This window comes from Sabethes cyaneus, chromosome 2, assembly GCF_943734655.1.
Source record: "Sabethes cyaneus chromosome 2, idSabCyanKW18_F2, whole genome shotgun sequence".
NCBI classification, from domain to species: domain Eukaryota; kingdom Metazoa; phylum Arthropoda; class Insecta; order Diptera; family Culicidae; genus Sabethes; species Sabethes cyaneus.
The window spans coordinates 73859283-73871586 of NC_071354.1; the positions used below are offsets into that span (position 1 = coordinate 73859283).

Consider the following 12304-nt stretch of genomic DNA (forward strand, 5'->3'; position numbering starts at 1 on the left):
GTAGCAAGTTTTCAGTTTTGATTAGTATCATTAAATTGATAAAGAGGTGAAAGAATTAGCTTTAGGATGATAGGCTTTCTGATAAACTGATCTCACAACACATTTTACAACGTTTATTATTTTCTTACAAGTCCATAAAATTGTTTATTTGCAAGAATAAAGATTTCGTTTGAATATACCCAGTAAACCATTTGGTTTGTATATCTCGATTGCAACTGAGGTATACGAAATCATATCTGAACGAAAAAGTTATATTTCACGCCATATAAGAGCATATATGTACCAAAGTGGAGGCGATATACGTGCGAAAATTTCGACAATTATTTGTAATTCTATTTTGCGTAGTTTTTATAACACGCAACTAAATACTCCTGAATATATGATTAAGATATAATCAAATAATGCAATCGTTTACGCTGCTTTATAATTCACAGTCATGAATTGTATATGAAGACACGCACGACTGCAAAACAACTTATTGTTCACTTCGATTTAACATACTCTAATCATAATACAATTCCAATGTGAAATTGACATGAAAACGATTGAATGTGAACTTTCTATTACGATTTGGTGTTATCTGGGTACATTGCTTATCATTTTGACGGTCAATTGTAGCAGACTGGATTAGACGTTATCTAAAGTTATCGAGTTTTCTTTTACAAAAAAATTATTTGACAGTCAGCCTAACTGATGAGTAACGTTTCACGATCACTTTGACTCAATTCACATTCATTTGACAGTACTGTCTCAACCGAATAAAATTTGACAAAGCTTTATATGGGACATTTGTAGAATTAGCCTAACTTTATTCAGAAAAGTTGTAGATAATAACTATATCCAGCTTTTTACGAGCCATAATGGTGGACGTGTTCATAATATTTGAACGGCATTTTTGACATTTCCCTAATACATTGCACGTTTTCTTTCCGCACATTCCTTTAGTTTTATCGTGAACGCGCGGAAAGAAAACGTGCGATGTATTAGGGAAATGTCAAAAATGCCGTTCAAATATTACGAACACGTCCGCCATTATGGCTCGTAAAAAGCTGGATAGTTCTTCAATCGTCCCATATATTGCTGCTCCAGTTGAAAACCGTATTAATCGACTCACGACATTCGGTTTTATTCTTGTTCTGTGTGTCGCACGTGGTGCGCTGTATAGCGCATCAATGTGCAATCACAGCGCACCATGTGCGACGTAGTTGCGATACACACACGATTATTACGGTTTTCAACTGCAACAACAATATAACTTTTTCAATTTCTGCTCGACTGAGACGTACTATCAAATGAATGTGAATTAAGTCAAAGTGATTGTGCCATCCCTGCTGATGAGTATTGACAATTGAAAAATAAACCTTTTCCAATGAAATGTTGGCAATAAGTTTTGGGATTCCAAAAAGATTACCAGTTTAGCACAGTTGTAACGAACAGACGTTCTGAGAAAATCCGGCGCAATCAACCATTCCATCAAAGTTACCTTCAACAACGTGTTTGTTTACCCAGCAACGACGCTGCTTGATATTGGTGGTGTAGGCTGATTTGCACCGATAGTAATCGTAGCAACCTAAAACAGAGGGGCTCTGTAGCCGTAAGGTTACCGAGTCTGCTTTGACAAGCGAATGGTCATGGGCATGGGTTCGAATCTTAGTAGAATTAGGCCATTCGATGGCAAAGTGACTTTAGCATGGGTTTATTCTCAGGCCCCTGACCACCCTTCCTTCGTGCTGAATTCTATGTTATCCCGATATGTCCTATTGACAGTGCAAAAATGAGACCCTTATTATAGGATGGCTATAATTGGGGACAGCGCGGTCATGTGGAACGAGGTGGGTAAAGTAGAGAAAAGCATTGAAGGAAGGGTACTCAATTACACACAAGCACGCTTAAAATTCAATAAGCAAATCGCTCTCTCAATAGCGATTTATAGCCAAAATAAATGCAGTGCGGGTTATACAGCAAACACCCGGGCGATATCACAATAGATTAAACCATACTGGTCGCAGTGATGAGTCCATACAGGAAAAAAAACCTAAAACATTGTCTGTACGATAAATGACGGAAAAAGTAAAACAACGGTTTTTTTTGCATTTTCCAACTTTTCGCGTGGATTTTCATTGGTTTTTTTATGTATAAACCTGACGCAGCCTAAAACACAACAATTGAAAAAAGAATCATGCAATTCTGTTCAGCCGTTCTTGAGTTTATCCCTTACAAACAAACGCACCAATTGTCAACCCTGTAATTTACTCTATATAAATGCCCCATAGATAACATTTTCGAATTTTTCTTGGCAGAGGTGTTACAGTTAAATAATCAAAATAGGTGCACTGAGTGCAGGATACCCCTGGTTGCAGGACATCAGTAATCCAACTGCTTCCACAGGGCAGTCATCTTGAACCGCTCAAATTCCTGCTCTATTTCAACGGCGTGAACTTTGATCTAAAAAATCCCCCGTATAGGCTCCTGAAGACTGCCTCGCACTCCAAAAAACAAGCTCGATACCTTCGGCAATTTGTGTGCCCTGAATATAATGGTTGTCAAGTCCTCAAAGTGCTCTGTAGTACCCTTCTCACGAAAAAAGATTGTATTCTCAGCTACACGCGTCTCTCGAGTACAAATGAGCGGGCCAATTATATCATAGGCCTAGCCACAGTGTCATCCGCTGGTGATACAAAAAATTAACGTTTGGTAAAGTTTCGATCTGGCGGAGGCTGCAGTACACCAGCGAAATATAAAAAAGGTGCAAATTGAGAATATTCCTTTTTGCAACTTATCGCAGATTAAAGATAGTATGGTTTTGTTAGCTACTGCTGTGCCAATTTCATAGCTTCGCACTTTTGCCCCGCTAGTGGGGTAAAAGTGCGATTCGGCATTTGATCAGAAAAATGACGAATTTATTTTGCATAACACTATTACCCCAGATACTTTATAATTGAATGTGAAGATATTGAGTTATTGCATCAGTTTAAAATATATTTTACTGTTGTGCTTCTTTATGTCTCATGAAAATTGATGACAATTTCAAACGTCGCACTTATGCCCGCCCTACTCTAAGGGGCTGCGTTACTAAGGATCAGTTGTGTCATGCTCGAACAATCCCCCAGTAATAATGGGAGTACAACGTGCCCGGGCATCATACTTGGATGGTTTTCAGGACAGCACACGATATAGTTGAGCGCGAACAAGTTGTAATCCGGCAGGTGGTCATCGAAACGTGAGAAACGATCTTTAGCAAAAGTAGCCGACTGCCAGCCTTCGCAGATGACCTAGATATTATTACTATAAACCTTAAGACGGCAACGACCTTACAAACCTTAGGACAAAGGCAAACTACACCAGAAAAAAACAGAGGTTAGGAGGATTGCTTGGGTTACCAATCAATGGGTCATAACTCAAATATATGATAAAGAGAGGCACCAGAGAAAACAACTTTTGCATCCCACGGACAGTAACTGTTGATGGCGATGAACTAGAAGTGGTTGATGAGTTCATATAGTTATGATCTCGACAACAATACGAGTAAAGAGATTCAACGACGCATTCAAGCTGGAAGTCGAGCCTATTTTTCTTCAGAAGACAATTCGATCAAGGAGCATACACCGCCGCATAAAACTGACGCTAATCAGATTGGTAGTCCGTTACGGACTTGAAAATGTAGCTTCGCTTAAGGATGATATTATGCGTTCTGGTCCAAACTTTTTTCAAATTTGATTTGATTTTTAAGGGCTGCTTGGAATCTTGGCTAATGCAGAACACCGTTTTGAAAATTAGTAAAGCAAATTGGTTCGGAAAGGTTTATGATTGAAATATGCAATAGATATTAACTTATCACAAAAAGGATAATTAAGCTACACAATAATTTACATATTAAGTTAAGTCACACATAGTGGGTATTCAAGAGATCGTGTATCGTAACAAAACCGGTTTCTTCAAACTAATGTCACAATGCACAGACACTATTTTAGTATAAATTCATACAAATTAGAATATTGCAGTTATAATTTATATATATTTGTTTGATAACTTATAAAGTTTATAGGGAAAAGAAACGCTTATAAATTGTGAGAAGTCATGCAATGTGGTAGGTATGTGGAATAAAATGCTTTGAAAAAAATAAAGGCAAATAATTTATACAAATTTAATGTCGTCAATAAGCAAGATAAAGCTCTTACTATACGACTAAGTCTAAGCACAGTACATATAAAAATTAGTTAGATCACTGCTGTATAAATATTACGAAAAGTGGCTAGTGCTAATAAATATGTTTCGTACTTCTTTTTTTAATTCACCCACAAATATTAGTCTTCGAATATTCTATATTCGCGATTTCTGTCAAACACAAAATCTTTTTGATTTCACTGTGTGTGTGTGTGCATGTGTACAGATTGGAACAACCTGTGCAAACGAAAGCTAGATCTTAACTACTTATCTTCTAAGCTGAGCCGCAGTACCTCGGCCAGCATTTCCTCTTCCCGTTTACGTTCCTCTTCGCGCCGTTTTTCTTCCTCCTGGCTGAGCTTGATGGCCAGCTCCAAATTTGGATCCAGATAGTCGGGAATACTGTCCACTTCGTCGCTGCCGAGCATCCTGCCAGGAGCGGCGACGGTACCGTTGACGTCCTGCTGCTCCCGCTCTCCGCTGACCGTAGTAGCAGCTGCATTTCCACTTTGAAATCCAGTGATCAGTGATTCTTGCAAAGCTCTGTGGATTACAACACATAAAAGCGATTTGGTTCGACTAGCGATAGTGTTCAAGTGATGGAGGTATTGGGTTTCTATGTTCCAGTCAAATATATGCGCGGACATCCGGTTAGTTTGTATGCCCCATTGCGGAAATCTTTTTATGCAATGTTTGTTTCAAAGGTGTAGGTATAGTGAGAATGAAAAAGATTGGACGATAGTAATTACCAGTCTAGTATAAAATTGTTGGAAACATCATAGCTTACTAGAAGAGTATAAGTAACCTTACATAAACATAACTGTTATTTAATTAAACATTATTAATTAGAGCCTTAGTAGCTTGAATTGTGATGGACTGGCACAAAATAGCCACAAGAACTTTCTCTTTTAAAACATATGTGCATGGGTTTCGAATGTAAGGTTCATAATTGATCCGGTTGCTAGTTTCAAACATTGTCACAAGACCTCATTCAATGGTGAATTTTTCACAAAAAGACGAACATATTGGTAATGATAAAAAGACGGAAATCATCGAGAAAACGAAAAATAGAAATCAAACAATAAATTAGAGCTTAGCACAAATTTACAAGTTTGGTACGTAATGCGAATAACAAAAACGCAGGTATAGGTATGCAAATTATCAATTTCTTATTATGATTTTCAAAAAGAGCACATAAAACATGCTCACGAGCTTTTAACTTTTGTTGAACAACTTTTTTAGCGGACTTTTAGCAAGTGAATTGGACAATGTGGGTGCTATCGAGAGATTTTTCCGAGCATCTACAGGTTTGTTAGTGCTGTCAACAAGCGGTGTACCATTTTGCATTGAATTAAACAGATTGAGCCATCATAAAGGAAGCATTAGGCAAGTGCGAAGCCATAGTTTATTACGAAAGTAGAAAAAAACGGGAAGAGAATACAAAATGTACATTCGTTCATCTGTTGTTATGTTTCGAAGATTTTTTGTTGAAATATTAAATAAACCATACCACACTAACCTTTGCAATTGCTCATCCTCGTAGAAATTCGGTGTCAGTGGACGCTGTGCTTTAAGAGCCTCCCAGATGTCGACTTCGTCGTTTTCGCTGCCAGACTCGATCAGGCTCTGCTGGATGGCAAACTGCATAAGTTCATCTTCGTCTTCAAAAGTAATCTGCCGCCGATAGTCGCTGCCTCGTCGAACATACTCAGCAGGAACGTCGAAACAGCAGTCGTCGATAATGCAGGTCGTCCGGTCGTCTGACTCTTTGATGTGACTAACATTGGTCACCGATGTATCAATGGCGAACACATTCCCAAACGTAACTACTGCGTTCAGCACATGGAAGAGTGGGATTTCTGTAAAGTTAACAGAAATTAATATTCTACTTCAACGTTCATATGGGTCCCTAAAAATTTACCTATTCTGACGGGAAACCCGGAGGGAAGTTGCATAGTGATGAAATCTTTCAATTTGGACACGTGTGGACTAGCCATAGTAGACATGAGATCTAAAATTGGTAAAACCTGTTCCTGTAGTTTAATTGGAAATTCTTCGCTTAGCCACAGGTTTGCTTTGAAGCGTTGCACTTTGGCAGAAACTCTCTTTGGTTTACCAACATCTCTTCCCTGAAGATCAATGTCGGAAAAATATTCCTCTGCGCTGGGAGCGCTGGTAAGAACTTCCGATGTTAAATTTGATGAGGTAGCACCTTCCAGTGGACTGCTATCTTCCACCTGACCCAACAATGGTGAGGAACTAGTATCTTTAAGTGCACTTTGAGGGTTGTTAGTCGCATTTGAACCACCATGATCGTAATCCTCCTCTGCCATGCCTAGGAAATGTTGCAACGGAGTCCGCGAGCTCCGAATTCTTGCTTGTTCTTCACTCAAATGCTCATTACGAGTGCGAGTTATGAATTCTACGTTACTAGCACCGTAAACTTTGCACTCGTAGCCATTAACGTTCTCTACTTTCTCGCTGCGCCATCCCCAGAATCCGGACTTGTTCCGTTCAAAACTAATCTTGTCCATATCGATGTGGTTACAAATGACCGGCGCTTGTAGCCGCAAGGATACGGATTCTTTTGAAGGCGCAATGCCCACGATTTCCTCCGCCTCTATATTGCGCATGTGTTCCACTGAGACTTCGCCAGTATCGTGATCTATTTCGATCATAGTCGCCGTTTCGGCCTGTCCCTTAAAAATATAGCTTCGATTACCCCTTTGCCAACTATTGTTATCGAATCCGAGTAGGGTAGTGTCGATCCGCACATTCGAACCCCTCTTGAAGACTTTATACGTATCGCTAGGACACACCCGTGACATCAGTGGAACCCAGCTGGTGAATTCCCACTTCATCTCAACATAAAAATCCGGAGTGTCCTGCAGGTGCTGCAGAAGCTGCGGAACATGGGAAACCCGTTTGATGTGACGTTGCAAGTCGCGTACCTCCAAGATCGCAGTGAGAATGCTAGCATCCCCAGAGCAGACTGCCTCTTGCACAACTACGATTAAGGAATAAAAATAAAATAATTTTTTTGCTGCTTTTTAGAACAAATCTATATCTAAGAAATACTGCAGAAAACCCAAGAATTCAGATCAAAAATCGTGGCCATTCTGACTTACATCCTACATCAATGCAAATAACTACAAAATCAAAGACACAATAAACTAACTATACAAACTTATGACTTTGGGCTTTCGTTTATCACAATGAATAGCTCTTTTTGTGAATGACACCGAGCAAATAATACATTCTACCGCCACGGTCAGGGTAAGCTATCCATTTCTCTGTCGCATCAAAGCTGCTATTTTATTATTGAGGTGACGATCATTATTAACAAACTGTAACCAATGCGGTCCTCGGTGTGTGAGCGGTAAAGTCCACAACATAAATATTGAACAGTTTTCTCTCTGTCATTACGATAGCAAAACTAATACCTGTTAAGTAGCACGAAATAGTAACGAATCAAACTCCACAACGGACAGCCGATCCATCATGTTTAATTACCACCGTGGAAGAGTGATGCTTTACTCATAAGGATGTTTAAATTACCATAGTTAAACATAGTTTTATTGAAGTTGTTTAGTTCAGCTAAAGTCAACAAATTAATTCAATTGTCATTTGAATACCAAAAACAAATTTTATAATTATTTTATTTGTGTTTAGGTAATTTGGTTCACAACTAGATACCGTCATTTCACGGTAAGAAATAAGCGATAATTAGACAGCCCAAGATAATATGTTGAACTTGCGCAGTGAGTAAGCCCCTTTGATAAGCATCATTCCACAAAGGACATTTCATATTTATTTAAGCTGAGATAAAACTTACCAGACCATCCATCGCATTCAAAATTAGCGTCACATCTGGCGGCTAGAAGTGCTTTCACGCACTCTAAGTGACACAGTTTGACCGCCAGCATAAGCGGTGTTCGGCCTCGTGAATCCAGCTGTTCCAAGTTATGCTATAAAAGCGCACACAAAGAAAACACCATAATTAATTAACAATATTCGTAACATTAATAATCAATAGTCTTTTCCAGCAAATTCTTTCCTTGAAACGGACAATGCCCAAGAGCATTTGGCGAGATTACTTCGGTTAAAATTGAGTCTATATCGCGTTTACTGCTAAACGGTAATCGAATTATATTTCAAGTAACCTAATTAAATTAATAAATTGCAAACCAGAGCAGTTTGGAGCCTGCAGTATTGGTCCGTTTTGCAATTAGTCGTAAACTTAAAAAAAACCTACCCCATTTGACTCGATCGCTTGCTGCAGCTCGCAAAAATCGTTGTTCCAGACGAACCAATGGATCGGATATTTTTCTTTAATCTTATCAATCGTTATCATCTTTCAAACAGACAAAACCGTACACTGCACTTTTCACTAGCCTTTGGATCAATGAGCGCACGGGATATAGTTATAAATTAATTATAAATGCTTTCGGGGTAACCCAAAATGCTTCACTCGAGTTGTTCTAGCACCACAAGCAAGTGTAAACTCGCATGTGAGAAATGGTTCGGAAATCAAACACGGAGGTGTTAATTAAACTGATTATAAAAATAAAGATTTTCCTCCTATCAATTTGCAGGACGAAGCACTTTTGCACAAAAAGATAACGCTTTGGTTGAATGAAGGTGAAAAACAAGCAGCGGAATGAAATGACAGATAGACAGATACGATGTAACATGTATGCAGCGTTGCCAAATTATATTTATTCCAATGAATGTTGTTGAGAGATTTTCAGAATTACGAAATTTTGTTTTTGTCCGACAGCCTGCCGTGAAATCGATTTATAAGCAGAACTGATGGGACAACAAATAGGGTAACCAACCTATTTTGGACCCCATCAGCAGCTGTACATAATTTGGACACACGCATTTGATTTTGCTGTTTGTGTCCAAATTTTGTACAGCTGCTGAGGGGGTCCAAAATACGTTGGTTACCCTAGCAAAAGGCAACAATAATTTAGCGTAAGATAAATGTCAAATCCTTGAGTTTTTTCGGCTTTGCAGTACTTTTCGGCTAATGTCAAAGTCAAAAACTGGAACGAAAACGGTTAAAATGGCGTTGTAGACGTGCAGAAAGGGGCTAATAAGTAAGGTACCAATTCAGTTCAGATGTGTGTCAAGGCTTTTCAGTATAGACAAACAATGACCAATCACCTCGCGAGGTAAACAAATCGGAGACAACTTTCACATCATGACGAATATGCCAGGGATTCAGATCGATGAGTCTACACTCTTAAATGATTCTACCTGTAAATAGGTCGGATTTAGTTAAAGCTAGGTTGAAACTACTCAAAATACCCTTAAAGTGTACAAACTCAAACTTTGGGTAAAAATTTCAACCAATTTTGGCTACTTGCTACCGATAATTGAATTATTCTCTATGACAAATAACGCAATTTTAAGTTCCTACTACCAATTTTTTGGTTGAAAAACTACTCAAAATCTGAGTTTGTACACTTTAAGGGCATTTTGAGTAGTTTCAACCTAACTTTAACCAAATCCGACCAATTTACAGGTAGAATCATTTAAGAGTGTACAGCGTTGGTAAGCTTGGCAGTTGGAGAGGGTTACCGTTACCGTGAACCACCCATAATACAAATGACACCTCGTTCAGATTGAGCAAGTTCATTTTTAATTTCAATATTTTGTAACTCGATTTATTTTGAGATACTGTAAATGCATTAATTCTACGCATTGTACCTAATGTCAAAAAACATAATCAATATGCAGATCAATGATCAATGTTATTGAAGCTATTTATCACGTAGTACGTGAGAGTCATATAAGATTGGTAGTCTTCACACTAAAAAGCACTGAATTCGGTAGAATTTTACCGAAATCTAAACAGCTGATTAATATTTTCATATACAGGGGTTAGACAAAATGATCGGGACAGGCAAAATTTTGATGAAATTCAAACGGCCACAACTTTTACAAAATTGGACATTTTAAGATGAAACGAATTGCATTTGACGGGGAAATTTTTCTAGTTTTCCAAAAATATTTCAAAATTTGCAATAGTTAGCGGACATTGGAGATGTTCTAGGTTGTCTACCCCCGTATGTCAAAAACTGATTTTTTTAATCACCTGCATCTTTTTCTGTCATGGAAATTTATTTTCATATTTTATCCCAAAACTAGATTTCATATCCAGTCGATTGGCCGAAAAAGAACGGAAATCCGACGAGAAACAACCATTTTAGTGAAATCAGTTCTGGAAATGTTGCCAGTAATGTCTTACCTTTATGACCATTTTAAAACATGACCAAAATCATTCCAATATGGATGTCAAACTTCAAAAATTTACGAGGGTTGAAAATCCTGATGTTTGACACCCATATTGACATGATTTCGAATATTCCCTGAAACGACCACTTCCGCCGGGGTACCTAGAACCTGCTACAGGGTTGCCATGGCACGCGGCGGACCTGCAAATGCTTCCAGTGTCAATGGCTCATAAAACCTTAACATTTGATGCTCATATTGACATGGTTTGCGTCATGTCCTAAACTGGCCAGAGCAATAGATGTTACTAGTGGTGATTTTACAAAAATGGCCGTAACTTGGCTGTTTCTCGTCGGATTTCCGTTCTTTTTCGACCAATCGACTGAAAATGAAATCTAGTTTTGGGATAAAATATGAATATGAATAAATTTTCATGACAGAAAAAGATACAAGTGATGAAAAAAATCAGCTTTTGACATACCCCCAGATAACTCGGTATATCTCCGTTGTCCGCTGACTATTGCGAATCTTGAAATATTTTAGAAAAACTAGAAAGATTTCCCCGTCGAATGCAATTGGTTTTATCTGAAAATGTCTAATATTATGAAAGTTATGGCCGTTTCAATTTCATCAAAATTTTGCCTGTCCCGAACATTTTGTCTAACCCTTGTACAACTTCTTTTGTTTGTACTACAGTGGACCCCCGTTCGTTTGAACGATTATTCATGCAAACTAACGGGGTTAGTTTTTAATTTGAACAACTGGTAACCCTAAATATGCTGGAACTTGTGTGAACTGGCTGCCCTGCACTTTGTTATTGTTTTGATGGTTTGATTCAGTTGGCAGTTGCAAGTAAATATTCGCTATGTAAGCACAAATCGATCTCTTGTACTCTCATGGAACTGCCATATGGAAAGTTTGTAAAGATTTGCTGCAAAGTTTTGTTTATCCTTTTCACTCTTTAACAAACCTGTGCACAAACTTCACAAATAGAACAAACTTGGGAAGGTGGCAGCACCGTTTCGCGCACAAAGCGAATTTCATTCTCCGATCGGATTTCTATACCATAATCGTTGGGAAAACGCAAAGTGAAGCAGTTTGAACACGCAAGCTCAGTATAAACAAATCGTGTTTATGTGCATTGTCGGCATAAGCAAATGATGTCGTATTGAGAATGACATTTGAACCATTGAAAGCACCCCATTGGCAGGCAACCATGTTTTCGCTGCCAACATCTCGTGTGTGCGAAAATGAGATAGCATGTCAGCACTGCGTTTCACTCAACTGCCAGCAGTCTGATTTGGACCCGCTGTCAAATTTTGAGCCCATCAGGACATGCTGTCGCTGACGTTTACTGCAGTTCGATATACACTCAAAATATTCTGCACATAACTAATGGTAAATTTCCATATAAAATTCCAGATAATTATCATGTGCCACATATAAGCACAATCCGCCTAGAAATACACATAAAAATTATACGGGTATGAATAGTATGTGCAATTATACACATAAAAAATATACGCATATGAATAGTATGTGCAAAAGTTTCGCGTACCCATAAATTATAACTGTTTGGCATATAAAGTTCATTAACTGGGCACATTGCAAAAATCTATGTGTGGGGCACATAGAAACTATACGAAAAGTTTTCTCAGTGTAGAGATGTCGATGGGGTGATTGAAAGCGTTGAGTTTCAATATTTTTCACCTGGCAAAAGATAATACATTTTTAGAGTGTAGGACAGAAATCCGACAAACCCGACAAACCGGACAAACCAAAAGCCGCAGGCATGCCAAATTTTCTTATTTGTGCGCAAATTGTATTTTGAACTTCAGGTCATGTTTGTATGGTTTGTATCGTTTGGACCCTTTGGACCTGAGAGAGAGGAACCAGCTGG

General features: G+C 38.4%; 1 protein-coding gene across 1 annotated transcript; it reads right to left on the reverse strand.

The window, feature by feature from the left end:
- Positions 1 to 4048: 4048 nt before the first annotated feature.
- On the reverse strand, positions 4049 to 8756 carry LOC128733758 (ankyrin repeat domain-containing protein 13D). The gene is made up of 5 exons (XM_053827535.1): positions 8420 to 8756; positions 8000 to 8132; positions 6086 to 7171; positions 5684 to 6023; positions 4049 to 4707 (listed from the first exon to the last, which is right to left on the reverse strand). Exons 1-5 carry the CDS (start codon positions 8516 to 8518, stop codon positions 4428 to 4430), a joined length of 1938 nt encoding a protein of 645 aa, XP_053683510.1. The 5' UTR covers positions 8519 to 8756; the 3' UTR covers positions 4049 to 4427.
- Between the last annotated feature and the right edge of the window lie 3548 nt (positions 8757 to 12304).

Excerpts from the sequence above, each read along its gene's own strand:
- LOC128733758 (XM_053827535.1), bottom strand. The coding sequence starts at position 8,518 with ATGATAACGATTGATAAGATTAAAGAAAAATATCCGATCCATTGGTTC. Across the intron at positions 7,172-7,999 it reads TGAATGCGATGGATGGTCTG|TTGTGCAAGAGGCAGTCTGC; the intron begins GTAAGTTTTATC and ends CCTTAATCGTAG. Across the intron at positions 4,708-5,683 it reads GAGGATGAGCAATTGCAAAG|AGCTTTGCAAGAATCACTGA; the intron begins GTTAGTGTGGTA and ends TGTAATCCACAG.